The following is a 25,896-nucleotide window of genomic DNA, read 5'->3' on the forward strand; positions in this document are numbered from 1 at the left end:
CCCCCCCCCCCCCCCCGCTTCCGCTGCCTACAGTGTATATGAACAAACTGGGTAAAGGATAATTGAAGAGGGTCGATCGATGTGACAGAAGGAAAGAGAGAGAGAGAAGGTCAAGTACACCTCAGAAAAATGTTGATTTGAATCAATAGAGAAAAATCAGACAGCACAATGCTAGAAATTTTCATTAAAATCGGATGTAAAATAAAAAGTTATGACATTTCAAAGTTTCGCTTATTTAAAAAAAAATAGTGATATGAACGAGCCAGTTACATCCAAATGAGAGAGTCAATGATTTTACTAACTATTTCTTTTGTGTTTTATAGTTTGAATTATACAATATTTCAATTTTTACGAATTTGACGTTTTGGACCTCCTTGCCGGAAGCAAAAAATGTTAAAATAATGGAATACCAACCGAGATGTGCATATCACTGTTTTGTGAAATGAAGCGAAACTTTAAAATGCCATAACTTTCATATTACATCCGATTTTGATGAAATTTTCAGGGTAATATGCTTGTTGAATTTTTTTCTTTTTATTCAAATCAAGTTTTTGTTGGGTGGACTTGTTCTTTAAAGGGCGAGTCCATCTCATGAAATGATTATTTGAAGAGAGAAAAACACACAATAATGCTCAAAATTTAATCAAAATCAGAAATAAAATATGAAAGTTATATTTTTAAAGTTTCACTTAAGCGATGAATTTTTCGGTGTTACACTTGTTTGTTTTTTTTTTGGGGGGGGTGGGGTGGGGTAGACTTAAATTAAAGGGGGGTTCAAGACCAGTGTTATAAGCATTCATAACCTAGAAAATCCTAGCCATATCGATCCGAAGATGGTTATTTGGAAAACCTCCAAAATATACCCTACACAAGTCAAGGATTTCATCCATTCTTCCGTAGGTGAGAAAAACACCAACCCCTTCAAAATTATGTTTCCGAATTGTATACTGGGAAAGTACCATGGTTTCAAGAAAATTGCGAATTCTGGCACCTTAAATATATGAAGTTTTGTATAAAAAGCAATGAGTGCTTCAGTGTGCAGACATCTAGCATATCGCTCACAATGCACATGCTAATGGGGCGATCGCGTTCCTTTTGGGGGAACTGGTATGGCGGACAATAGAACTCGCGGGCTTCAAACAAAGGACCCTCCCCGCATATCCAGTTAGGGGAGAGATCAGTGATTCATTCCCGCTATTCTCGAGCTATTGCGCTATAAGATCTCAACGCGCTTACCATTATTCTGCGTGCGTCGCGTGAAATGAACATAGCTACAATTAATTAACTTGTACTAGTATTATGGTGTTTTCTAGATTATTTTCTTTCCAATACAATAATGATGGGGGAAGGTTAGTGATTAATTTTCCAATGATGATATGTTTGGAGAAGACCCAAATGGCTTCAGGAGTGCTTATTCGTTTATGGATCACATATTTTCACTGCATGCTATTCTTGGTATCTAAACAGGGGGAAGAATTTTTACTGCTTTAATTTGTAGAAGAAGGCCTAGTTTATTTATCTTCCCGCTAATGCCCACAAATAATCATAAAATAATTACGGCAAGTCGAATAAGGATTATAAGGAAGATCAAAAGAAGACACATATCCTGCAATGTACGTATACAAAATTGCTATGTCTATCCATCACCATTTCTGCACTTCATGACACTCCTTCCAGTTGCTCACTTTATTCATCATCCCAGTTTCTGTCATGAGCTGCCAAAGGGATTACTACATCGGACTACATCAAGTATCAAGTATGTCCTCAGTCAGAGATCTAGTATTATCTGGCCTTTATCTGTTCACTTTCTTCTTCATTTTTCCACCTTTTTTTTATTAATGTTTCATTTTTATAAGTATTTTTTGTCTGTCGCCGCAAATTGCTAACTCTTTAGTACAGATTACGTTGTGAGTCGGCATCACAGAATCCTATGGGAGTCCGTACTATAATCATTACGGTTAATTTGAGTTTCGTGGAATTTGTGGTAAAATGTCAGAAAGTTATAAGTTTAATTTGTTTATATGGCAGTCAAAATCTTGTGCTTCATATTAAGATAAACCAAGGAGAAAAACCGTTTTATATTCTTCAGTATTCGCATTATCCCTTAACTTTGAATCTTTCTTGAAGTAATTATTCTGGGTTCTCTTTCAGCTTCTTTTCCAGAAGATTTTTTTAATTATTATTTAAAGGGGAATGAAACCTTTGGAATAAGTAGGCTTGTATCGAAACAGAAAAATCAAAGAATAAAACAAAGAAAGTTTGAGAAAAATCGGACAAATAATGAGAAAGCCTTTTGTTATGAGCATTTGAATATTGCAATCACTATATTTTTCAATTCAATTCTTTTATTTCATTTCCATTCAAAACATAATACAAAGTAATATAAAACAATACAAATCAAATACAATTTTACAGAAGGGCATTCTTACTTGGAAAAAAAACCCAGTATAATATAGAGCATAAATGGATATGGAGATCCTCCCTTTGGCATTGTCACATGTGAACAACTTTCCCTTTGATGGACCATAAAATGCCCCCAAAATTGTTCTTTTTCATTTTTTTCTTATGGTGCTGATACAAACTCTTTTTCCATAATGTATTCTTTAAAAATATGTATTACATGACCCAGGGGCGGATCCATGATTTTGAAATAGGGGGGGCGCCAGCGGCGAGGGAGCGAAGCGACCGAGCGGGGGGAGGGTGTGGGAGGGGGGGATACCCCCAAGGGCGCCGGAAGCGGGGGGGCAGGGGGGGCACTTGCCCCCCCAAATAAAATTTTGGGGGGGCAAAACGAGATTTTGCCCCCCCAACGTGCCCCCCTGAAAGATGAAAAATGATAAATTATTTAAGGACAAAAGTAAATGAAGGCACTTTTCTGCCTGAAAATTGTCATTTCCATTGTCAAAAATGAAAAAAATTTGCCCCTAACGGGGCAAATACATTATCATAGTAAGCCTCGCGTCTTTTGACGAACAGTTCCTCTGTGAAACATAGCTTTGATAAACCCCCTTTTCCATCTTATTACAGTGTGATAACGTTTAACCTTTTAATGAATACATTTCAGACTAAAAGCGAATGGCAAATTGATAGTGGTCCACCAATGATTAGGTTTATAATTCTATGATGCTGGCTGTGTCGTCTAACAAACGCGCGGTCGCCCAAAAATGCTAAGACCGGACCCGATATCACTAACGCACGTGAACACTTGTTACTCGAGCAAGATATGGAATCTATGTCATAGCTGTCAAGCCCAGAAACCATAACATCTCGAGAAACTTGTTTCAATTATTTCATTTTCAACTAAATATAAATTGAGTTAATACAGTGATAACAAGAGAGCGGTGTTGGTTCAGTCGGTAACGCGTCTGCCCGTCGAAGTCGAACCAAAGATCGTAGGTTCGAGTCCACCCTGGGCGGATGACTGAAGTCAGTGCGTTGTGTGTAAACGTCAGTCTCCCATGTTTCATAGATGCAGGCTATGTTACAATGGAAAACACTCCGTCCCTCGGATAGGACGTTAAATGGAGGCCCCTTGTAGAGGAGAGTCACCACCTTTGCACTACAGTATTCGTATAAGAGTAGGGGAAACCACGGTGTCGAGGTCCACCTGCCCCCCCCCCCCCAATCAGTTATATCGGGAGGAGAGACCTGTGGATCATAGTGATTCAGTTCGCTTTTCGCCTCCCAGGCACAGGTGACGCCAAACAAATAATAATAACAATTCAGTGCCCTAAAGAAAATACCAAGGTCATTTCAACTCAATATAGACATGTTATCAGAAAATTACACTCAGAATAATCATGTGTAGAGGATTATTATTTATAATTTGTAAAAATGGTGAATCCCACTCGAAAGCAACTTAGAGATAATGTTTAGACATGAAAAAAATAAAATCATCTGTGAAAGTGTCTTCCTGACCGGACTCATATTATCCGAGATATGAATAAAAATGTAAAGAATGTAAAAGAAAAAAATAAGCGTTACAGTACTGCTCTACTATAAAAAAAAATCTTAAGATATTTTCACAGCCCCGTATTTTCCTCTATTCCTTTTCATTGGCATGATTGGAAGGCGTTTTGTCTGATACTATTTCAGCTCATATGTATTTTAGATTCCAAAGCTTCTTCCCATTACCTGATACTAATCAGATTGAGATGGCAGCTATGTTCTCTGGTTCATCCCAGCTTTTGTTATTCATGGACGTTTGCAAAAATAAAAAAAAAAACAGGAGTGGGTGGGGCTGCAAGACCTAAATTTTCGAAGAAACGTAAGAGCGAGGGGATTTGTGATGGGGGAGCTTTTGCATTTTCTAGAATAAAATTGAAGGATTTCGTGCACACTTTTGGTGAATTTTGTGAATTTTGCCCTCTCGATCGGCGGCCCCCGGCTGCGTACGGTCATCTTTGTCATCTCAAAGTCTTTAAAAGGCCTATATTACATTGGTTTGAAACAATTTCGTTTGCAATAAGGCTCGTAATTTGCTGGAACTGCGACCCTGGTCATGAAGAAGCACCAGGCTGGGTCAGAAGGGAGGAAACAGAAGGAGCAAAAAGAACTCCAAGACTGTTTAATTCTCAAGAAATTTTATTTTTGAATGCACTTAGAAACGCAACTTTTATACTCCGTTTTTACACAAAATCCTTACCGTGGGGGGGGGGGGGGGGGGTCCCATAGCCTCTCCCGCTCGATCGCTTCGGTATCTCACGCTGTCAAAAATATTGTGCCCCCTTCGGGATTTTGCCCCCCCAAAACTGAAAGTGTTCCGGCGCGCCTGGATACCCCCCTCCCACGGCAAGGACTTTTTAAAAAATCATGTCCAAAAGTCGTATTTTGAGAGCACCTTTAGAAGAAAAATGCACACTTAAATCACTGTAACTTCATGACTAAAAGACACTGACTCATTTAGGAGCTGGTTTCCAGTCACACACCGTATAAGCGGTCATTCAAAACATACATTTGGCAAAGGCTCTTCACTTGCTTGCACGAAAGTATTTTTATTCTCCCCCCCCCCAACCCCCACCCCCCCCGTCACATAAAATCTCCGCTCCTTACGCTGACATATAGCTGCCTATACACAGCAAACGCGGAGTGGGGTCGACTGGTGATTGAGAATATACAATTTTGCTCCTTGATAATTCGTTGGAATGATTGCTTCGGCGAAACTTAGTTGGGGGCAGGGGCGGATCCAGCCTTCGCCAATAGGGGGGCCCGGAATTTTTTCTTTCAGCCATATTTTCCCCGATCGGCCACTCGAATATGATATTTGCCGGGATTTTTGGTATCTTTAAAGGGGTAGTCATATTAGTCACTTCTTAGCTTTATTCTTATGAATAAACATAAATATATAATACCATAATCATTATTTATATAATGCGAGCGCGAAGCGCGAGCTATTTTTGGGGGGGAATCTTATTTACTTTTTTCTAAAAGTTTTGAACATTCTGGGCAATCCTGAAAAAAGATGTGTATGCAAGTGAATAATTATTACGAACGTGAAGCGCGAGCAAAAATGAACTGATGGAAAAGGTACTGTTAAGGACTTGCTTGCAGTTAGCCATGAAGACGTTACATATTTTTAAAAATCAAATAATGCGAGCGCGAAGCGCGAGCTGAAATTTTTTGACATTTTTACCTAAGGAATGGAAATTCTAAGCACTTTTTGTAACTTAACAGAATAGGTATATAACTAAACGATTGGTGCGAGCGCGAAGCGTGAGCAAAAAAATTCGTGATTTAGACCTACTGAACGAGACACTCTATTCAAGTTTTGTAAATCATGAAAAGGATGAGGAAGTGGGGATCTTCCTTACATTAATAATGCGAGCGCAGAGCGCGAGCGGAAAATTTTTATATACGTTTTGAGCTGATCGAAAACGTATTTGTTATGGACTGCTTGAACTTAGCCATGAAGACGTTACATATTTCAACATTCAAATATTGCGAGCGCGAAGCGCGAGCTGAAATTTTTGACATTTCTACCTGAATAATGGAAATTTCAAGCACTTTTTGTAATCGTGGAAAGGATGAGACAAAAACTGAACATTATTGATGCGAGCGCGAAGCGCGAGCGGAAAAATTCTGGACACTCTATTCATGTTTTGTAAATCATGAAAAGGTTAAGCTATTGGAAATTTTCATACATTAATAATGCGAGCACAAAGCGCGAGCAGACAATTTTTTATATTGTTATCTGAAACTGGATAATTATTTAAATGGAGAACAAGGTGCGTATCTGAATAAACGTGTGTTTGAGATATCGACCTAGAATTTGGGTATTCTAAATACCTTTTTTTACCATGAAAATCAATAAAGCGAGCGCAAAGCGCGAGCTAAAAATATATAATATTCAGATCTGAAAAGGGGTCACTTTAAGCTCTGTATTGCAAGCACTTTGTGGAAAAATTGTGAGGTGAAGAAGGATCACAGTTAAAACAGAGCTGATATTTTCAATTATTGTTACTTTGAGTTTTGACATAGGACCGGGATGTTCTATAAGGACATTATGTCATCATAAGAAAATGATGACTATCTTCCTATTTCTCTTCCTAAGCATGAGAGCGCAAAATCTATTAATATTATGGCCTGAAAATTGGACATTTAAGCACTTTTGTAATTATGCATAAGATGCACGAGTTTAAAATCTATCAATGCGAGCGCAAATCGCGAGCAGAAATTTATGATTGTCATCAAATGGTGATTTTAAGTAGTTTGTTTTAGAATTAATATTGAGATATACATAACTCACTAATCAAAATGCAAGCGTGCAGCGCTAGCTGATACGTTTTGACAATCTGACCTAAATAGGGATATTTTGAGAACTTCATGGAATACAGGAAAATAATAGGTACCTGACAAATCAAATTTTGCGAGCGCGCAGCGCAAGCAGAAATTGTTAATATTCAGACCATAAAACAGAATTTTTTACACTTTTAAAAAATCAATTTGTGAATAAAACAAAATAATGAAAGTTCAATTTCCCAGCTGAAATATGTTTTGTATATTGACTTCAGAATTTGATATTTTAAGGTCCATATTGAGCAAGATATCACCTAAAAGGCAATGCGAGCGCAAAGCGCGAGCGAAAATTTTATATCCCGACATGAAAGATTTAAAAAAAAAAATTTCCAAGTCTTAATTCCCCTTATCTTATTTTATTCACTCATCTTCCTCCTCTTATGCTTGCCTTCCTTCTTTTCTCCTCTCTTTTCCTTTTTTCATTTTTCCTTCCTTTTCCCCTTTTTTTCTTTTTTTTGCTCCGCCAATAGGGGGGGCCCGGGCCCCTCGGGCCCCCCCCCTGGATCCGCCTATGGTTGGGGCGCCCTGGATAATATGCCTCTGAATCTACCAGAAAGTGTAAAAGTTAGTTTACATTAAATACAAATATGTCTGACCTATACATTTCAGTGAAAACGTACATGACCAAGGCAGAATGATAATGCTGCGCACGTGGCGCCCGATACAGGGCTTCATCTTTGAGTATAGGAATAACGCATTCCGCGGAGTTGTTTAGCGAATATGCAGTGCACGAGAGGTTTCTTCTGAGCATGCGCACTCCACACGAGCCGGAGGCGAGTGTGGAGTGTGCATGCGAAGAAGAAACCTCGAGTGCACTGCATATCGCTGAAAAACGACGGGTAAAATGCGTTATTCCTTTTATAAGATGGCTAAGTAATTTCGATCGCAATTTTAAGCACCTTATATAAGAAAGAAATAATGAAATAGATCTAAATCAAATATCAAAAATTTTGAAATTGCACTTACCGTGGGTTATACAATTTGGGTGCGCGAAATTTGCACGGGCGTGCAGGGATATACACTTTTCGCGAATGATCACGTGGTACGCTTTGACCAATCAGCAAGCTGCAAATTATTTAGCCATCTTATAATGAAGAATAATCTCGGGGATAGACATCATTCGCATCGTTGACACTTTCTCTCGCGATCTGTTACTTACAATTTACATGTATTTGCCATAAAGACGGACAAACGCATGTTACAAAAAACACAAAATTTCGGGAAAAAATGATATCCAATCCAACAACTTCACACTAGTCACTGCACTGCAACTCCCGATTACAATGGTGCAACTTTCCAACCAATCGACTTGCGCGCCCTGGAATTCCGGAATTTACATATTGCAATACAGTATGACAGAGGTGCATTTGTGCGAACACAAAGGCCATGAGCGTAAGTTAAAATATAGTTTTGACTAGATCTAGCCCTTGAAATTGACTACATTGTACCAATCCAGTAAATATAACCATCAAAAAAAAAAAAAAATCCGGCGAAAATAGGGGGGGGGGGCGCGCGCCCGGGGCGCCCCCCTCTGGATCCGCCACTGTGACCTCCTATAATATTATATAGAAATAATACATAATCTACTGAAAGATGTGATAAAAGAGGCAGTTTAAAGGGGAATCCAGCCTTGGCCATAAAATGTTGTGTTGGGAAGGAGAAAAATAAATTAAACAGAATGGTGAAAGTTTGAAAGAAATTGGACAAGCAATAAGAAAGTTATAGCTGCTTTAAAATTGAGATCACTAATACTATGTAGATTTAAAATTGGCAACTGGGTAAGTAAATTATGACAAGGGCAAGGACAACTTTCCCATAGGTCATGTACTTTATTATCAGGGATTTGTGGTTTTCTCCTAAGTACCCATTCCCCTGGGGCAGTAATCTAAATATAACCCGTGTAGTATATTGTTTTATGTCCTCATGAAAGAAAAATATAATTTGAAATAAAACTTTTGGGAAAAATGACATTTTAGCCATAATATGTATTGGAGTACATGGAAGAGTAGTCCTTGCCTTTCATCACTATGACATCCCATATGCGGCCAATTTGAAGTCTCCATGGGTATAGTGATTACCAATATTTACAACTTTTAAAAATTCATATCTTTCTTTTTGTTTGTCCAATATTGTTCAAACTTTCACCTATCAACTTGTCTGATTTTTCTTTTCCTTATAAAAACAAGTTTTTATTTGGGTTGGATTCCCCTTTAAGTGAAATATACTAAAGTAATGGGGAGAGTTGTTCACAATCTTTGTCGCATTGCCAATTTGAGGATCTCCATAACCTTTTCATCATTTGACCGATTTTTCTCAAACTTTCGTTGATCTGTTTTTATACATTCAAGCTATCTTGTTCCAATGGTTTCATTCTCATTTAAGTTATTTTTTTAGTTTCATAGGCGGCGAAGCGGGGGGAGACACGAACGTCCCCTCGCCCTAAATTTCAGGTGAAGGGAACAGGCCCCCCCCCAAAAAAAGGAAACACATCTAGGTCAGAATATAAAATTTAACAAAAAAAGGCTCCTCACTTTCAAAAAAGGGTGGAACAGTTGTGTTTCAATTAACAGCATTTTACATTACAAATTTTAATTCTGCCTCTCAAGGGGGGGGGCTTGAGCCGCCCCCCCCCCCCCCTTCCCCGTGGATCGGCCAGTGATCACCATCATCAATGTTTCATTTTTATCATTATTTTATTGTTCATTATCGTTACTGCTATTAATACCATCATTGTTACTATTAAACTTGAAGATGTTATCTTTACGTATAGTCTATTTTCATGTTTTTTTTATTTTTTATTGTACTCTGCAAAACCTGAGAGCGATCTTGCGAGTTTCAATAACTATCAACTATCCAGTCGACTTCAAAACAGTATAGCAACATTCATGTCAGCACATGGAGAAGCAGAAAAACAGAGGTGTAGTAGGAAAATGCACAGTAAACCCTATATCCAAAAAAGAAAAAAAAATATACTTCCAAGGCTATTCTTGCAAGTGAGATGATCAGTCAAATATGAGACAATACAAAAAGGAAGCACCCCCCGACCCTTTTCCGTGTTTGTGCCATAATAATTTGAATAACTTCTTTTTTGGCAACCAGGAAGGTGCAGGGGTGGCGGAGGTGGGGCAAGATCACCCAAGCCCCCCTCCATCTGCACACCACTGCCTTTTTACCCCACTCACATGAAACTTAAGGCAAGTACTTTTAGAATTTAAAATATTGTTATTCTTATTATAAAGAAAAACATTTTAACACGTAAAACGGGTCCTTCTCAAGTGAAAGGGGTACAGAAAACGTTTGTGAGGGGTACTTTTCTTAGTTAAAAAGGGCACCGATTCGAGAAAAGAACTTACAAGAAGGCAAGGGGCACTTGCTCACACATAAAATGGGCCCTTCTCAGGTGAAAGGGGGACGTCTAGAACACGTTCGTGACAGGGCACTGATACGAGAAAGGGCGCCTGTTATAAAAGGCATAAAACGAACCATTGTCATGTATGAAAGGGGCACAGAACACTTTCGTGAGGGGCATTTTTCTTGCATAAAAGAGGGCACCTTTTCAGTGCTTCAAAAAAAATGGGGGGGAGGCACTGTAGGCTCCCGACCCCCAACTTTTCACGACCAAGAAAAAACAAAGAGAAAGGAAATACGGTATAATGAAAGAGAGATGGGTGAGATATGATATTTTTATTTTGATATGATGTAAAAATCTATCACAAAAATGGGATTTTCGTTATGAAAAAATGTCAAAATCTTATAAATTTTACGTAAGACGACATATCTAGGGATCTAGCCGCTTCAAAGTATTTTGCTCATTATACCACAGTAAATAAATCATGTCTGTTTTCTTTCTTCTAAGATAGTGCCCTTTCGAAAAAAACAATGTGCACCTTTTTTCCCTGTGCTCCTCCCCCTTACACTTTCAAATTCGCCCCTCGGAAGGTGTAGCTCGGTGGACCTTCGCCGGAAAAGTATTACATACTTAATTTTTTTTTTAGCATAATAAAACTGTATGTTTTTTTTCAATTTCATTTTAAACTTCAGAAGTACCATCAATACCTAGAAATTTGGATAAACATATTTTCTTCCTTCTACTTTCAGTTTTACGATGACGAATTTCGGAAAAATTTGACTAATCACTGCGGGGTATTGCAAGAATTTAGGTAATTAATTATTATGAGTTGATGATCTATAAATTCACAATAATAACTCGTACATTTATCAATGGAATGATTAAAATTTGAATTCAATTTCGGTCTTCACAGACAGACAGTTTACAGTTGGACTTGGAGCTGAAGAAGGACTTAGAATTCCTGGATTAGTCCCACTCATATATCTCTGTGTTTGCACCTAGCTTAATTGAGTGACTATCCGAGTCTGACTCTGAGACTTGTCTTGAGACGAGCGACTGACGGCCTCACTCACTGAGCAATCATTCGATGAGCAAGGTTTTGATATAACCTTCTTCTCTGTTTCTATTATTACCTGTGTGGTGAAATATGGATGGCAATGTAATGTTTGGCATATTTTCTCTTGTTGCAATGTTGAACATGTTGAAGCTTGTTCTTTTCTACCAGGCCTAGTAGTAGACACTCATTCAATGAACAAGGTTATGATATAACCTTGTTCTCAGTAAGTTATATCTCCATGTGTGGCAAAATAAGGGTGGCAATGTTTGGCTTATTTTCTCTTTTTCTTTGGGGCAAATGTTTGATTTTTTATACACTGACAGTTTCCAGTACCTATAGTATTATTCATACAAATCTTGGCTCTTATTTAAATTTGATTCTTTAAATCATTTTTCTTCATTAAAAATAGAGATCAAAAAATGAAATGAAAATTTTCTTGCCATATTATTTTCCACCAATAGAGGGCGTACACAAAAATATGCCCAAAATTCACGTTTTTGAGCGCTCTCGTGAATACTTTCCAAAACTTTTCCCCAAGAATGAAAATAATTTTGCTACTAGACTCTATATGGAAATTAGTAATTTTGGTCACAAAAGTGATATTTTAATGATTTTTTAAAGTGTGTGCTCTGTACAACATTGGCATACCAGTCCTACCTGTAGATTCCCCACAGGCAGGGTGGTAGCAGTGAACAAGTGCTAGTAGACTGCCAAATGCACCTTGATTTAATATTATCAGTTTCCATTAACTTGATAATCAGCAGTAGACCTACACACTAGCTATTCATCGTCTTGGCTTTTAAGAAAGTAAATTGAATTATTTTAATTTTTACTTATTTATGGTCTTATGGATACTTCTGAAGTCTGAACCCAGTGTAACTAAGTAAGAAAGACTCTGTCAGCTCCAAAATATTTCTGTCTCCTAGACTTTAGCCTAGGTTGGCTGTAGCTGTTGGCCGGATCATGTCCTGGTGCCGGGTTAGCCTCAAGCTTGTACTTCACTGGTTCACATCTCCAATACTTATCCAGTCCATTCTCGAAGCTGTGGACACTGGGTGCATAAACTAATTCTACTTTTAAAACAGAAATTGAAAAATTACAATTTTCTTTTTTCGTGACATTATGTAAATTCTATACCGTACAAAGTGAATGGAGTTGGAATGAAACCAATGCAATGCCTTTGTTTGACTGAGTAAAGCGCTGCTTTAGTGTACGAAGTGAACAAAGGTTCTCTATTTCATGATACTGGCAATGACCATGTTTTTTGTATTGTATATTAATGGTGTTTTGTTGTACGTGATGCATGACGATCTACATGTAGTAGATTTAATAGTATTCACTTTTTGATTCTGTTGAAAATTAGAATCTACTGCTCTACAAAAATAAAATCAATGAAATCTCTGTACTTCCCCCTTTCACTTTTCATTAAGTGCATGCTAACAACGACAGCGCACATCAATGTTTGTCAAATAAATTAAAAATGGGAATTTTCAACACAAATTCCAAGAAGATGGTTGCTCTGTAATTTGTATTAACTGGTAATTCCAATTATTCGTATTTGATTTTACTATTTAAGCTAACAGTTACATATTTACGATTGATTTTTCCATCTTCCCAAAGAGACAAAGAAACTAAGTTTGAGATAAAAGTGTTTACAATTTCTATTTGGTTCTTGAGTGGTAAAAATACATGTCCACAATTTAATTTAATTTGCAACAACATGATGGTAGACTATGTGCAATACGATCTGAGGAATCGAGTGAGACCATTGAAAAAAAATAAAAATGAAAAATAAAACAATATGATTATTGAGATTCATTTGTCAATTCACTTGTTAAAAACATATTTTTCCTAAATTTAGGCCTCTTTGGACATCCCATGAAATCAATGACAATTTGATCAATATGATGTCCATTGGTTCAGCAAAGCTTCCAATTAGTACTGATTTTCATTATTTAATACTGAAAAGTGAGAAGAATACTGATAGTTTCATGTAAAATACTGATTTCGAAAGTTTCAGCTGTATGTGTGGTCCTATGGTATTTTTTTAAATACTGATTTCATCACCGAAATACTGATTTTCAGCTCAAAAATACTGAAATGTTCCTTTTCAGGTTGGCAGCTCTGGTTCAGTGTGAAAAAAAAATGAATGTAGCAAAATAAGCAAGCCATCGCCCATCGTCCACCAGTTCTTCAACATTCAACAATATTCTTCTGTTTTCTCTGTCAATTTATACAGGAATACTGAGAAACATTATAAGGATTGGATAATACCCATTTCTGATATAGGTTCATTAGATTTCTTCCGAATCGGAACTACTGTAGAACTTGGTCATTGAACTAGATCTCCTGAACAAGAAATCGTTCATCGAACCGGAATACATTCATTGAGCTAGAACTCATCATCAATGGATAAACCAGAGGTCGATCAAGCCATTGCGTCACCTCCTGAGGAGACGGATGGTATAGAAGCAGATGCCAGGGGGTCACATAGATCACCCTTCGCTCTCCTCCATGACAACGCCAGCAGGACCAGAGAAAGAGCTTCAAAGGAAGAAACCTTTAGATTCCCAGGGTATGGTTCAAGATCCTTTATTTTTAGGGGTATTTTTGACTGAATCGTGCTCTATCTTTAAAAACAATTTACAAAGCATCTTAAAATATCTCCAGCAACAAAAGTTTGATACATGTATATTGTAGTGCTTAGAATTATTAAAAGATGCATCTTTAGCAGAGTGAAAATAATATATGTGAGGGGCAAGGGCAAAGGGCAATTCTCCCCCACATTGTTTAAGATACATGTAAGAATTGATTGGAGTTGCTGCTATGTTTCCTCATATCTTTTTGGGGTTGGTGATATCGGCATACTCTCTTTTCTCACAGTTTTATTATTTCACAGCATTTGGATACGATGTAACATAATTTAATGACGTTATAGCAGTCCACTTTGATCTCAAAGAAATTCTTTCCAAATCATTGTTCAATGCATAAAGTCCTAGTTTATGTCATTATTATGCCATTCCAGAAAAAGCATATATGGTCCAATATTAACGTTTACTTAGCCTGGAATCCAGCTTTATGTATTAAAGTTACAACCCCTGTGTCTCCTCTTATGGATAAAAATAAGTAAGCTTGATCCTTTGTCATAAATGAATTTTTAAAAATCAAATGTGACCTACATGTACCACCCCAAAATCACCAATAAGTCGCCAGGTAAGGTTCTTTGTAAAAAGCCAAAATAATGATTTAGTCTCCAAAAAGCAAAAATTTCAAAAAATAGCTCATCTGAAAGAGCAATTCTTCTTCATACTGTGACAATTTGAAGTTGTGAAGTTAAATACGAGAAAAGATACAAGAGTTTCTAGGACACTACTTTTTCAGACTGCTTGGAAGTTTCACTGAGATTACATATATGCATACCTCATGCTTGAGTGAACCCAAACTTCAAACCTTGTTTTATCCTTATTTTTTGAGCTCTTGCTGAATTTCCTTTGCATTCATTCAAGCACTTGTAATGGTTATTGTTGGTCAATTTTAACATATTATATATCACTCTAAAGCCTAGGAAGTGAATTTTCAAGCTCAATAAAAATCTCAATATTCATTTTGATCGACTTATTGTTGGTTTCGGGTGGCAGGTCACAAATGTACACACACACATACCCAAGTATTTATATTTTTGTTTTTACATAAACAGTTTTCTGGACTCGTTGACAAATGAAGACACAACTCGCCTACTCTACTACAATATGAACCACAAGGAGCGTGGCATGGCCGTTATCTTTAATCATGAAAACTTTGACTGGCGTACTGGAATGAATCAGAGAGTAGGAACTAACCATGATGTGGACAATCTCAAGCTCCATCTAGGACGACTAGGATTTCAGGTCTTGGTCTTCCAAGATGCATCGGCTACAGAGCTTCGGAGGAATCTTGAACTAGGTAAGATTATCTTCATGTTTTGTTGGAAATATAAGGGGTCAAAGATTTTTATTTGAAGCTTTACTTGTTGTGAAACTTATCTATAATTGGTATCAGGAACCTGCCAAGACTGTTAACAATAATTGTTTTTTATTCTCGTATCCACTATTTCAAAGCAATAAAAAAATTGATACTTCCACTCTAGATCTTAACCCAAGGATTTTTTTTTAAATTAAAGGGTTTCAAGCAGAGCGTCTGAAGACTCAAATGAATTACTCTACAGTAGTGGCATTAGTAGTAGTTGTTAGATCAACTATATTTTAATTGGTATGTTAGAGCTGCCAATTAGTAGATTTTTATCCGTTTTAGTAGGATCTTTAAAGAGAAAGTGACACAAAATAAGATTTTTTTTCCATAGAAATAGCATTTGAAGAATGATGATGTTTGGTATATATTTTTTTATTTTAAAGAAAAGTTTCAGGTTTGAAAATAGGATAAAAAGGAATGAAGAGGAGGATTTTTCGACAATTAAGTTTGGCAGCTCTGTTCTTTTGCAGTTTTTACTGGAAAAGATTTGACACCCCGTTTGTCATATTGATGCAGTATTTTGCACAGACAAAACATTAAGCATGTAAATGCCATCATAAATAATGGTAGAGAACTTGCACAGTAACAGATCAGCTAAAAAAATAAATAAATAAGCAAAAACAAATTTCATAAATAAAAGAACTAAGGGAGTGAACATGTTACATTTACATCGTCACTTCCCTCATATGTATACTGCTTGTAAATACTTGTTTTAACACGTATAACCTCTGATATATTTTTTTATGAAGTTTTCAGCACCATTATTTGAATTTAATGTATTTATATAATGAATAGATTTGAAAAGGTTATGAATACTCTAGTCACTAAGTGTGTTATAAACGGAATATTACTTTTCTGATAAATAGCGGCTAAAGCGGATCACACCGATAGGGACTGTTTTATGTGCGTCTTCTTAACCCATGGAGATGACGGTATCATATACGCAAGGGACTCAACATTGGAATTACAAGAGCTTTTTGAGTTCTTCAGAGGAGAAAAATGCCCAACTCTTATAGGAAAGCCGAAGTTATTCTTAATACAGGTATGCTTTATATTGAATGATTCATGGTTTAATCTAGTAATACAAGTTGGCCATTCAATTTGAATGGATTGTTAGATGAACAATCAAATATAATTATTGTGCTTGTGGAAAAGAATAGAAAGAAAAGTGGGTGATAGTGAGGAAAAAGGTAGATTGAAATACACATAGTCTTGTAGAGAAGAAATGTATTAAGGAGGATGGTCACGACAGAAAGAATGGAGAGATGGACAAACCTCCCAGTGCAGAAAGCAGTGACCCGTTCTTGGTGACTTTAATATTTGATGATGTTGATGGTGATCATGATGATGGTGGTGGTGATGATGATGATGATGATGATGATGATAATGGAGATGATGATGAGGATGAGGATGATGGTGATGTTGATGATGATGATGATGATGATGATGGTGATGTTGATGATGGTGGTGATGATGATGATGATGATGGAGATGATGATGAGGATGATGATGATGATGATGGAGATGATGATAAGGAAGATGAGGATGATGATGATGATGATGATGATATGTTGATGATGATATGTTGATGATGATGATATGTTGATTTGTTGATGATGATGAGGAGGAGGATGGTGATGATGATGGTGGTGATGATGATGCTGGTGGTGGTGGTAGTGAGGATGGTGTTGGTCATGATGATGATGATTGGTCATGATATCGGTAATGATGATGATGGCTATGAAGGTGATAGCGGTGCCAATGATGAAGACGATGATTTTTTTTTTATGTAGAATATACAACTTCTGGCTTTTTTATGTAGAATATACTCCTTCTTACTACATTGTTTTAATTAAAAATGCCCATTATTATTCATTTTTCTGTAGGCATGTAGAGGAGAGAGACACGAGATAGGTGTAGAGCCCCCTGATGTAACAGATTCTGCTGCACCAGAGGAAGAATGGGTAACAGTAACAGATAGCGGCACCAGACCCACTATCCCTGCAGCAGCAGATATGCTCTTATCTTACTCGGTCGTACAAGGTAATCAATTGATTCTCCCTAAAGAGCAACCTGAATTCCTATTTGCATCATCAGGCATTTGAATGACTGTTCCCTTTCTCTCTTTATCTCTCTCTCTCTTTCCCCCTCTCTCTTAGTTTTCTTAAAAGCACATTGAGCATTTTTACTGAAGTTGAAGCGGTACTATGAAAATATAGTTGGTTATTATTTATTATGTTTTCTTGCCATTGCTGCTAAGGACGTTATTTCATTTCAGGGCTCCGTCTTACAAAGAGTTACCATTGATCCAATCAATATCACCTGTATGGAAATCCATCTATGCCAAATTGTTTTCTATAGGAATTTTACACGATCTCCTTAGTAAACAAAGCAAATCACACTGCATCTTCAAGAGAACAATGACTGTTTGAATATACATCCTATCTAGAAAATATTTTGGACAAATTTGCATTTTAGATTTGACGTTGCTGGCCATCCATAGTTGTGGTTGATTGAATCGATCGTAACTCATTTTAAGACAGAGCCCAGAGCTTGATAAAGTTAATTTCCTTTCATGGTATATATGTCATTATTTAAATCATTGATTAGGATCTTTATAGGTATATAAGTAAATATGGTTTTGAAGATCATATCGTGGGTAGATATTTTTCGAACCTCGTCCTCTAATAATGTGCGGTTCAGTTTAAGCTGCAGCAAAAAAAGCTTGTATTAAACAGTTGACATTGTGAGAACTGAGAACTTTACACTTGAGTTTATTCTTAAATTTTTAAAGGAAGATGAAGCCACAGAGAGAAAATAAAGTTTGATTAATCAATAAAAGGATAGGGAAGTGCTGTTTTAAAGAAAAAATGTAATCAGTTGGTTGAGAAACAACAAAGTTATGATGATGATAAAAGTTAAACCTTAAACTTAAAGGACAAGTCCACCCCAACAAAAAGTTGATTTGAGAAAATGGAGAAAAATCTGACAAGCAAAACACTGAAAATTTCATCAAAATCAGATGTAAAATAAAGTTATGACATCTTAAAGTTTCTCACGAAACAGTTATATGTACATCCTGGTCGGTATTCAAATTGGCAGACTGATGACGTCATCCACTCACTATTTCTTTTGTATTTTAGTATATGAAATATTCTAATTTTCTCCTCCTTGTCAAGTGAAACAAAGTTATTTTCTACCTGAACATGTGGAATTACCATTGTTTTAATAGTTTATGGTTAAGTTAAGTGGGTCCTTATTGTCAAATGTGTAAAAATTGAAATATTGTATTATTCAAGGAAAAAATAATAGTGAGTGATTCTCATCATCGACTCTCTCATTTGCATACCGCTGAGTTGTACATGATTTAACTGTTTTGTGAAAAATAAAGCGAAACTTAAAAATGTCATAACTTTCATATTTTACTTCCGATTTCGATGAAATTTGCAGCGTTATGTTTGTTTGATTTTTCTCTATCAATTCAAATCAACAATTTTCCGGGGTGGACTGGACCTTTAAAAACCTTTTTATAATTTTTCATGATTCTTTAGGTTACTACTCGCATCGAGACACAGCATACGGCTCGTGGTACATCCAAGCCCTCGCCAAGGTGCTGGCCCTTCACGGTACAACCATGGAATTCACCGAGATCCTCACTCTAGTCAATCAACTCATCTCGCAACGTGCCGTGGAACGCTGCTTAGACCAACGCATGATAGGCAAGAAACAGATGCCTTGCTACATGTCGATGCTGACGAGGAAACTGATATTCCATCCCAAGAAATGATGCTTGCAATCCCTTGTATGGTAGTGTAGCATCAGTGATATTCGCAAGCACTAGAAACTGTGCAATTCTTTTATAAACATGTTCCCCATATTGTCAAAGAATGGTTGTTGAGTTGTGACCGTTTTATTGTTTTTTGCAAAATTAGATTTCTAAGTTCTAGGAAGAAGCTAATATTATTATCAACCAACTGTAGGCCCATATAAGACCCCTTACATGTATATTCCTAGTTATTACCTAAATGTGCACCATTTGCCAATGAGATTGCTTGATGACTATTATGTTATTTATTTTTGTTGATATTCATCATTAGCATTTGTAGTCTGGTGGTTGTGACTCATGCCTTTTAAAGAGAGGGTCAGGGGTTCAAAACCTAGCCATAGTGTCATTCAGAAGGATATTTATTCACATTGTGCTGCACTCAACCCAGGTGAGGTAAATGGGTAGCTGTTAGGAATATTCATTCCTGATATGTCTGTATCTTGGAGGGTATTGCAGTGGGGCTACAGCCAGGCTAATGATGATGATAATAGTAATTATAATTAATGAAAATAATAATAATGAAAACATTACTACTCTGAGGGAATATCAAACAAACCACATTTTTGCTCAAATACCCAATCAGAGTTAATGGGTCAGATGAATGAAAAGTAGCAATTGCTTCAAGCATAAGTAAAAGCTAGTCAAGCAAAAGATCATGCTTCAGCAATTGCTTTATTTCATATGCAAATACCAATGCTAGTGCTTGAATCCTTTTCTTGCCTTCAGAAAGCAATTGCTAGCTGTTTGATCAATAGCGACATCACGCTGGTGCAAACAAGACTCACAGAAAAGGCGGGACTCGAACACAAAGGTGTGGCAGTGCAAATTACCAATATTTTCCTATAAGATCTTTTCCTCAGACGTGGTGTCAAACAAACTTGTTTCTTTTAGATAAATTTATATATGTTGCATTTGGTTTGCACTTATTAGGAAGAAAACAAGGACATGTAGGTTACGATACACTTTAGGGCTCTCTTGCAAGTGTTTTAACATGATTTCAAAAACGCGAATACCCTTATTAAGCAAACGATCAAGCTACAATGACAGAGCTTTAAAAACCCAAGCAAGTGCTTAAATGCACAAGCGAAATGCTCGCTTTATGCATACGTTTTCTATTCGTAGCTTAACCATCAAGGAAATGCTAGCAGTCGGTTAGCGATTGCTTGAACTTACTAGCAAAAGCTTTTGTTTGCTACTTTTTATGCATCTGACACATTGTAGCCATGCTAAAGTTAGAGTATTAGTATGCAGCACTTACAAACATTGTACTTAGTGCTATATTTTGCATATTTGAATATTGTTATTATTCAATATTAATTTTACATATGCTTTTCCCTATTTTTTTTTATTTATTAAGTGAATTTGAATTCTAAAGACATCTACTGAATCTTAGAAAAAGGCGATACAGCTTCAGGTAGAATTGGTTCAATAGACATGTAGTACTGCACTGTTACTGAAATCAGTAAAAAAAAATATTTCAAATTGTTACTGCTTGTGAAAATTTCGAAATGCCTGTAAAGTTACTTCCATTTATAGATTGTTGAAATGAAAAGTGATTACAAGTAAGGCATCAAATCTGTGCAATTTATATCTTTAAAAATGTAATATCAAATTTTCATTCATATCATTCTTACCATTTCATTTTTTTATGAATTTAATGAAATTCTTTTCCTTTCCTGCCTAATTTTCACGATTTTGTATTTCTTCTTTTTTGTTAAGGTATGTGGAAATTTAGACAATTGTCAATACCATGAGTATTCACTCTCTTATATTTATTTCATTATGAAGAGGTTCGTGTGATGCTGGTGATTGTATTAAAATCACAAAATATTTGTCAAAAATAACTACTTAATCTCTTGCAAGAAAATGCTGTAAAACTCAAGTGTTGTTTTGTTATGATTTCACCATCCAGGGTATGAGTATGAGTAGCCATTATCATTATAAGTAATGAAGTATTAGCAGTATTTTGATTTGCAATGCAAGCCACTGCCTTTTAGTTCTGTATTTATCCTTAGTAGTGGGCGCATCGTGGTCTAGTTGTTCTGACTCTTGCCTTTCAAACAGAGGGTTGTGGGTTCGAATCCTAGCCATGACATATTTTCCTTCAGCAAGAAATTTATCCACACTGCTCCAATCAACCCTGGTGAGGTAAATGGGTATCGGCAGGAAATTATTCCTCAAATAGCTGTGTGCACCTGAATCAGTAGCCTAGCTTAGCCGGGCAATAATAATAGCAGGGCCCGCTTGGAGAACAGTTTTCGGAACTGAAGTGGCTACCCTGGGTAAATATGCTGTTATTATTATTAGTAGTAGTAGTAGTATAAAAGGAACTTTCATATAGAAGGGTCGAGGCATAATCAATTGTCCAACCAAGTAGTGTCATGGATGATCGTGATGTTTCAGCTGCAATTTGCTCATCCTTATCAATCACAGTTTGAATTTATTTAGATCAATTGCAGCTCTTTGTAAGACGGGTCTCAGGAGATCTTTGTCTTTCTCCTTAAAAAGCATATTTTTAATTGCTTCCCCAAAGCTTTAAATTCATAACCCAGTTTTCTCAAGTCCAGTTTAACTTAGATCATGGTCTCTCTCTCTCTGTTAAAATTATGGGAAGCCAAAAACGCCCAAATGTCTTAATTTTATTTACATTATATGATCTCATGATTTCATCTTCAAGATAGGCTGTAGAGCTCCTTGAAGATTATAGCAGATGATGATGATGATGATGTTTACTGTGGTCTTTCCTCATTCTTTAATTGTGGAGACAACTGTCATCAGTCCCAGACAGTTAGGAATGGTTTTAGTCTCAAATGAGCTGATTAATTGAAGCTCTGCTGTCAGAGAATTGTGTCAAAATTGACTGTCCATAGTTAATCCACAACTTAAGACCAGAATTTAAATTAAACTCGAGTTCTGAATACGGACCATCTTGTTTTAGTACAATAGGTTATGGCAAGCCACTCTGTCCAGTGTTAACAAAACTGCAGAGAACCTACAGTCCCGTACACAGCTGGATATGCAGATGGGATCACGCAATGTTTTGTGTTGTGTTTGTGCTTTCTAGATATCAGCAGTTGCAAGCTTGAGAACCAAAATAATGCTCTTGTGATTAATATGCACTTGGTTCTGAATGTGTTTAGAGAAAATCCAAAAATCAGCAAAATATACAGTTTTGCTCAAAAGTTTTCAAATCCCAACATATGCACTCCTTCTTGTTGAATGTAAACAACAACAGTACAGTGTTGTTCGGCATGCCCAGAGAGGCAAACTTTATTGAATGTAATATTTTATCACCTGACTTCACAATTAATTGTCTTAAACATGACAGAACTTGAACACATTGAAATATGTTCATTTTCTGGTGGGGTTCACTAGTTTTTGAGCACCACTTTACATCATGTACAGGTTTTTGTATTGATATAGGGCTATTTCTGTGCTGTGGCTTTCATTTTGATTCTAAATATAATTTCTTCATTGCCATGTCATCTTTTGTCTTCTCCTTGTTGTGTTAAGAATGTGTGTTTAAGATTTATTTATCTGTTTAGCTTGCTCTTGTATTCAAAGTTAATATATTATTTTTTCACTGTGAATGAGAATATTTTTTGCTTCCCTAAGTTTTCATAGCATCCAGTAATTTGTATTGTAAAGGTTTCTTGTGTTTAATTCAATGAATGGTCCAAATTACATCCCTGGAAATTTTTTATTCACTTTTCATGTGAATGAATGCATAATTCAAATGAAAATTGAGTAGTGTAAGATTGCCCTCTCCTTAAAGTTTCATTTTCAAACCTTGATTTATTCCGCCAAATGCAGTTAAAATCATGTATTATGTAATTATAGTAGTCTTTCCTAAGTTGATAGGCACCAATGTCTAACTACTCAATAATTTTTTGATGTACTTTTGTAACATAGTGGTATTTCAGACTCATACAATTAATTGCCAAAGGGAATGTAAATTGTAAATGCTATAATGTTTTAAAAGAGCAACACCGGTCAGTGTTCTAATAGGACAACATTCTAAGAGACACCATGAACAAAACGCCTTATAGTGTTAATACAACAGATGGAATGTGCTATGATACACCAATGGTGTATCTAACACCCATGAATTGATTGGTGTGGTTCTCTGTAGAAACTGATGGTGTAGGTTTTAACACCACTGTTACATTGCAGTGGGAGAAATTAAGGTGCTAAAAAACCTTCATGGAATATTGTCTTTAGATCTAATTAAGTTTACATATTACTTTTTTTTAATGTTCATCAAGGGGTAAGCTGCATCTACCACTGAGACCAAGCCTGATTGAATTTAAAATATGGCAAGCTATTCCTGCCAAAATTTTCTTTAACACTGTTATCTTAGGTGTGTGGAAATTTTCTTCCTAAAAATTATGGTTTTGACATTTTTTATCAACAGTTGTTGGAATTTCTTACAAGTGTGTTTTTTTTATGGTATGGATAGCCTGGCGTACTGAAGTCAATTGTTAATCACCCATAACATTTGCTCGTTTTGCCCCCCCCCCCCCCATTTTTTAGTGGCTACATGTATTTGTTTGGTCTGCCAGTTGATCATAATTATTTCAACTCATAATTTAAGTGTTCTCTCAGTTCTCCCAGCTTTATTCATCTCAAGTTATTCCGCATCTATAGAGATTGATCGGGTGAAGTGAAATGTTTTACATAAAATGCAGAAAATTGCAAACAAGTTGTGTTTAATTGTGACATCTGTTTCATATATATGATTGAATGAGTCGCTTATTAATTAAATCTCATCCAATTACATTAATCATGGTTGCGTTTTTTATAGAAAATGTAGGGTGTGTTCAATGTTGATTTTCAAATTTAAACAGCAACATGAATCATGATTGAAAACTCAATTACAAAACACAGAACACACACACAATCAGCAGTGCACTGTTAAGTATCAAAAATATAAAGCTGATTATTTGTCAGTCTTTAAATTTCTAGTTTTTGTTAGCACAGCTTTATTGCCCAGTTTGACTCATCACAAGAAAGATCAATTCTGGCACCTGCTTGTATAGGCTTCCACTGTGAGAGCAAATTTAAAGACGTTTCAAAACACAATCATGTTCAATGTCGCTTTCTCGATGCTGAAGGTCGTAAAATATGAGCTGATCACGTTTACAAACGCGTCTTTTTTTACGTTAAAATTTCCTCTGAATCATGATTTGAAAGATGTTTATTTTTACGACCAGGAATGGTGGACATACAACACACCCTTTGTTTCGGATTATATCAGTGTTTTGTAATCACGTTTTCTATCATGATTCATGTTTTCATTAAAATTTGGAAGCCAACATTGAACACACCCTTAGATAGTGAAAAATTGATGCAAAGATATTTGTGACTTTTCGAGTTTGCAACACATAAATTCATTTTTAAGAAATGGATTCTTTCAATTAATAAGTGGTGCTTTGTGCATTTACTCTCTGAAAATATTTTATATTACCTATGTTTCTCTTTCATGACAGGTATGGTACTCTGCTAAAATTTTATTTGTAAATAAGTAGTTGAGTTAGTAGGCTAGTTTGCCAATATATATCATTTATGCTACTGCTTGCTTTATTTTTAGACTGTTTAATTAGAATTATCTCAGGTATGAATACAGTAGTATAATGATGGGTCACTTTGTCATTCCTGACTGACAACAAACTGTCTACCCTTCTACCTTTAATTCAATCTGCAAATGTACATCTGTTGTATCTTGGTGAAATAGTACAATTCACCAGCAAATTTACCTTTTTTATTTTTTTATTCAGATATCAAAAGTCATAGTTAGTCAGATCATGTTCATTGTGAAGCAATGACTACTGAATTACTTTAAGATGTACTGTACAAGTGATATATTATTCAATGATAAGAGTATATGTTTCATGTTTCCAGTACTTGTACTATCATACAAATGACGCAATTAGTATTTGTGTATATGACGTGGCATGATTGATATTTAGGTCACAAATGAACTGGAAAGGTGATATATTAAATAATTGAATAATTTAATGGGAAAGGTACCATAATATAGGGTCCTCCTTTATTTTGTTCTCTCTTTTGCCATCCCTCTCCCCATTTCTCCATTTCTCAAGCCCCACTTTTGTCTCTTTGCCACTCTCTCTCTCCCTCTCTCCTCCTCTCCTTCCCTCTTAGCTCTCCTTTATTTGCCTTGTGTATTTCCATTACATAATTCCAAGTACTTAACAGGTATATAGATTAGGTAAAACCAAGTCAATTTTACATTTATTCATCAGTGCATGCTTCATAAAATAAGAATTATTTATTTATAAATGTATACTAGTATTTTCATCTGAATCTAGTTGTGTAAGTGAATTCTATACATTAGCCCTGTGTGTGTTTTTAATATATTTATTTGAAGTGATTTTGTGCATTACCCTATGATTAAAAAGTAATAGAAAAGTTTCTTTTGGTGGCCAAAAGCTTAGCCACATGCAGGGTGTGTGTGTTTTTTTTTGGGGGGGGGGCTTGAAGGAGGACAAGTAAATTGTAGAATCATGGAGATATCCGATCTCCATGGTAACATTCCTGAAGTTGGAAATGTGTATGCAACCTGGCATTACTTGTTCTTTAATATCTCTATGATATTCATCATCATTGGTTAGGATTAGAATCATATTTTGGGGCGATAGTAAAAAGTTCAGCACACTACAGTATTAGCCTTTGGGGAAAATAGATAAATATGGTTCTTCTAAGTTGTATTTTCTTATTCATTAATTATTGTTTTCCGTTCCTGGTTTTACTTACCAAGAGTAATCTCTTAAGTCTGTTACTGCTTTTCAAAAGAGCTTGCAAAAATTAAAATTAGATTATAGCATAGGTAAATGATGAAAA

The 25,896-nt window shown here is 36.0% G+C and overlaps 1 protein-coding gene across 1 annotated transcript; it reads left to right on the forward strand.

Moving 5' to 3' along the window:
• The first annotated feature begins 10,883 nt into the window (after window positions 1–10,883).
• On the forward strand, window positions 10,884–25,685 carry LOC121431640 (caspase-6-like). Its single transcript, XM_041629238.1, has 6 exons — window positions 10,884–10,955; window positions 13,441–13,776; window positions 14,899–15,143; window positions 16,076–16,251; window positions 17,096–17,252; window positions 18,761–25,685. Exons 2-6 carry the CDS (start codon window positions 13,610–13,612, stop codon window positions 18,994–18,996), a joined length of 981 nt encoding a protein of 326 aa, XP_041485172.1. The 5' UTR covers window positions 10,884–10,955; window positions 13,441–13,609; the 3' UTR covers window positions 18,997–25,685.
• Window positions 25,686–25,896: the final 211 nt, after the last annotated feature.

This window comes from Lytechinus variegatus, chromosome 18 (assembly GCF_018143015.1).
Source record: "Lytechinus variegatus isolate NC3 chromosome 18, Lvar_3.0, whole genome shotgun sequence".
In the NCBI taxonomy this organism is placed as follows: Eukaryota; Metazoa; Echinodermata; class Echinoidea; order Temnopleuroida; family Toxopneustidae; genus Lytechinus; species Lytechinus variegatus.

What these genes read in the sequence shown, in the direction of transcription:
- LOC121431640 (XM_041629238.1), top strand. Translation starts at nt 13,610, where the DNA reads ATGGATAAACCAGAGGTCGATCAAGCCATTGCGTCACCTCCTGAGGAG. An exon ending in GAAACCTTTAGATTCCCAGG is followed by an intron (nt 13,777 to 14,898) that starts GTATGGTTCAAG and finishes TTACATAAACAG; the next exon opens with TTTTCTGGACTCGTTGACAA. An exon ending in CGAAGTTATTCTTAATACAG is followed by an intron (nt 16,252 to 17,095) that starts GTATGCTTTATA and finishes ATTTTTCTGTAG; the next exon opens with GCATGTAGAGGAGAGAGACA.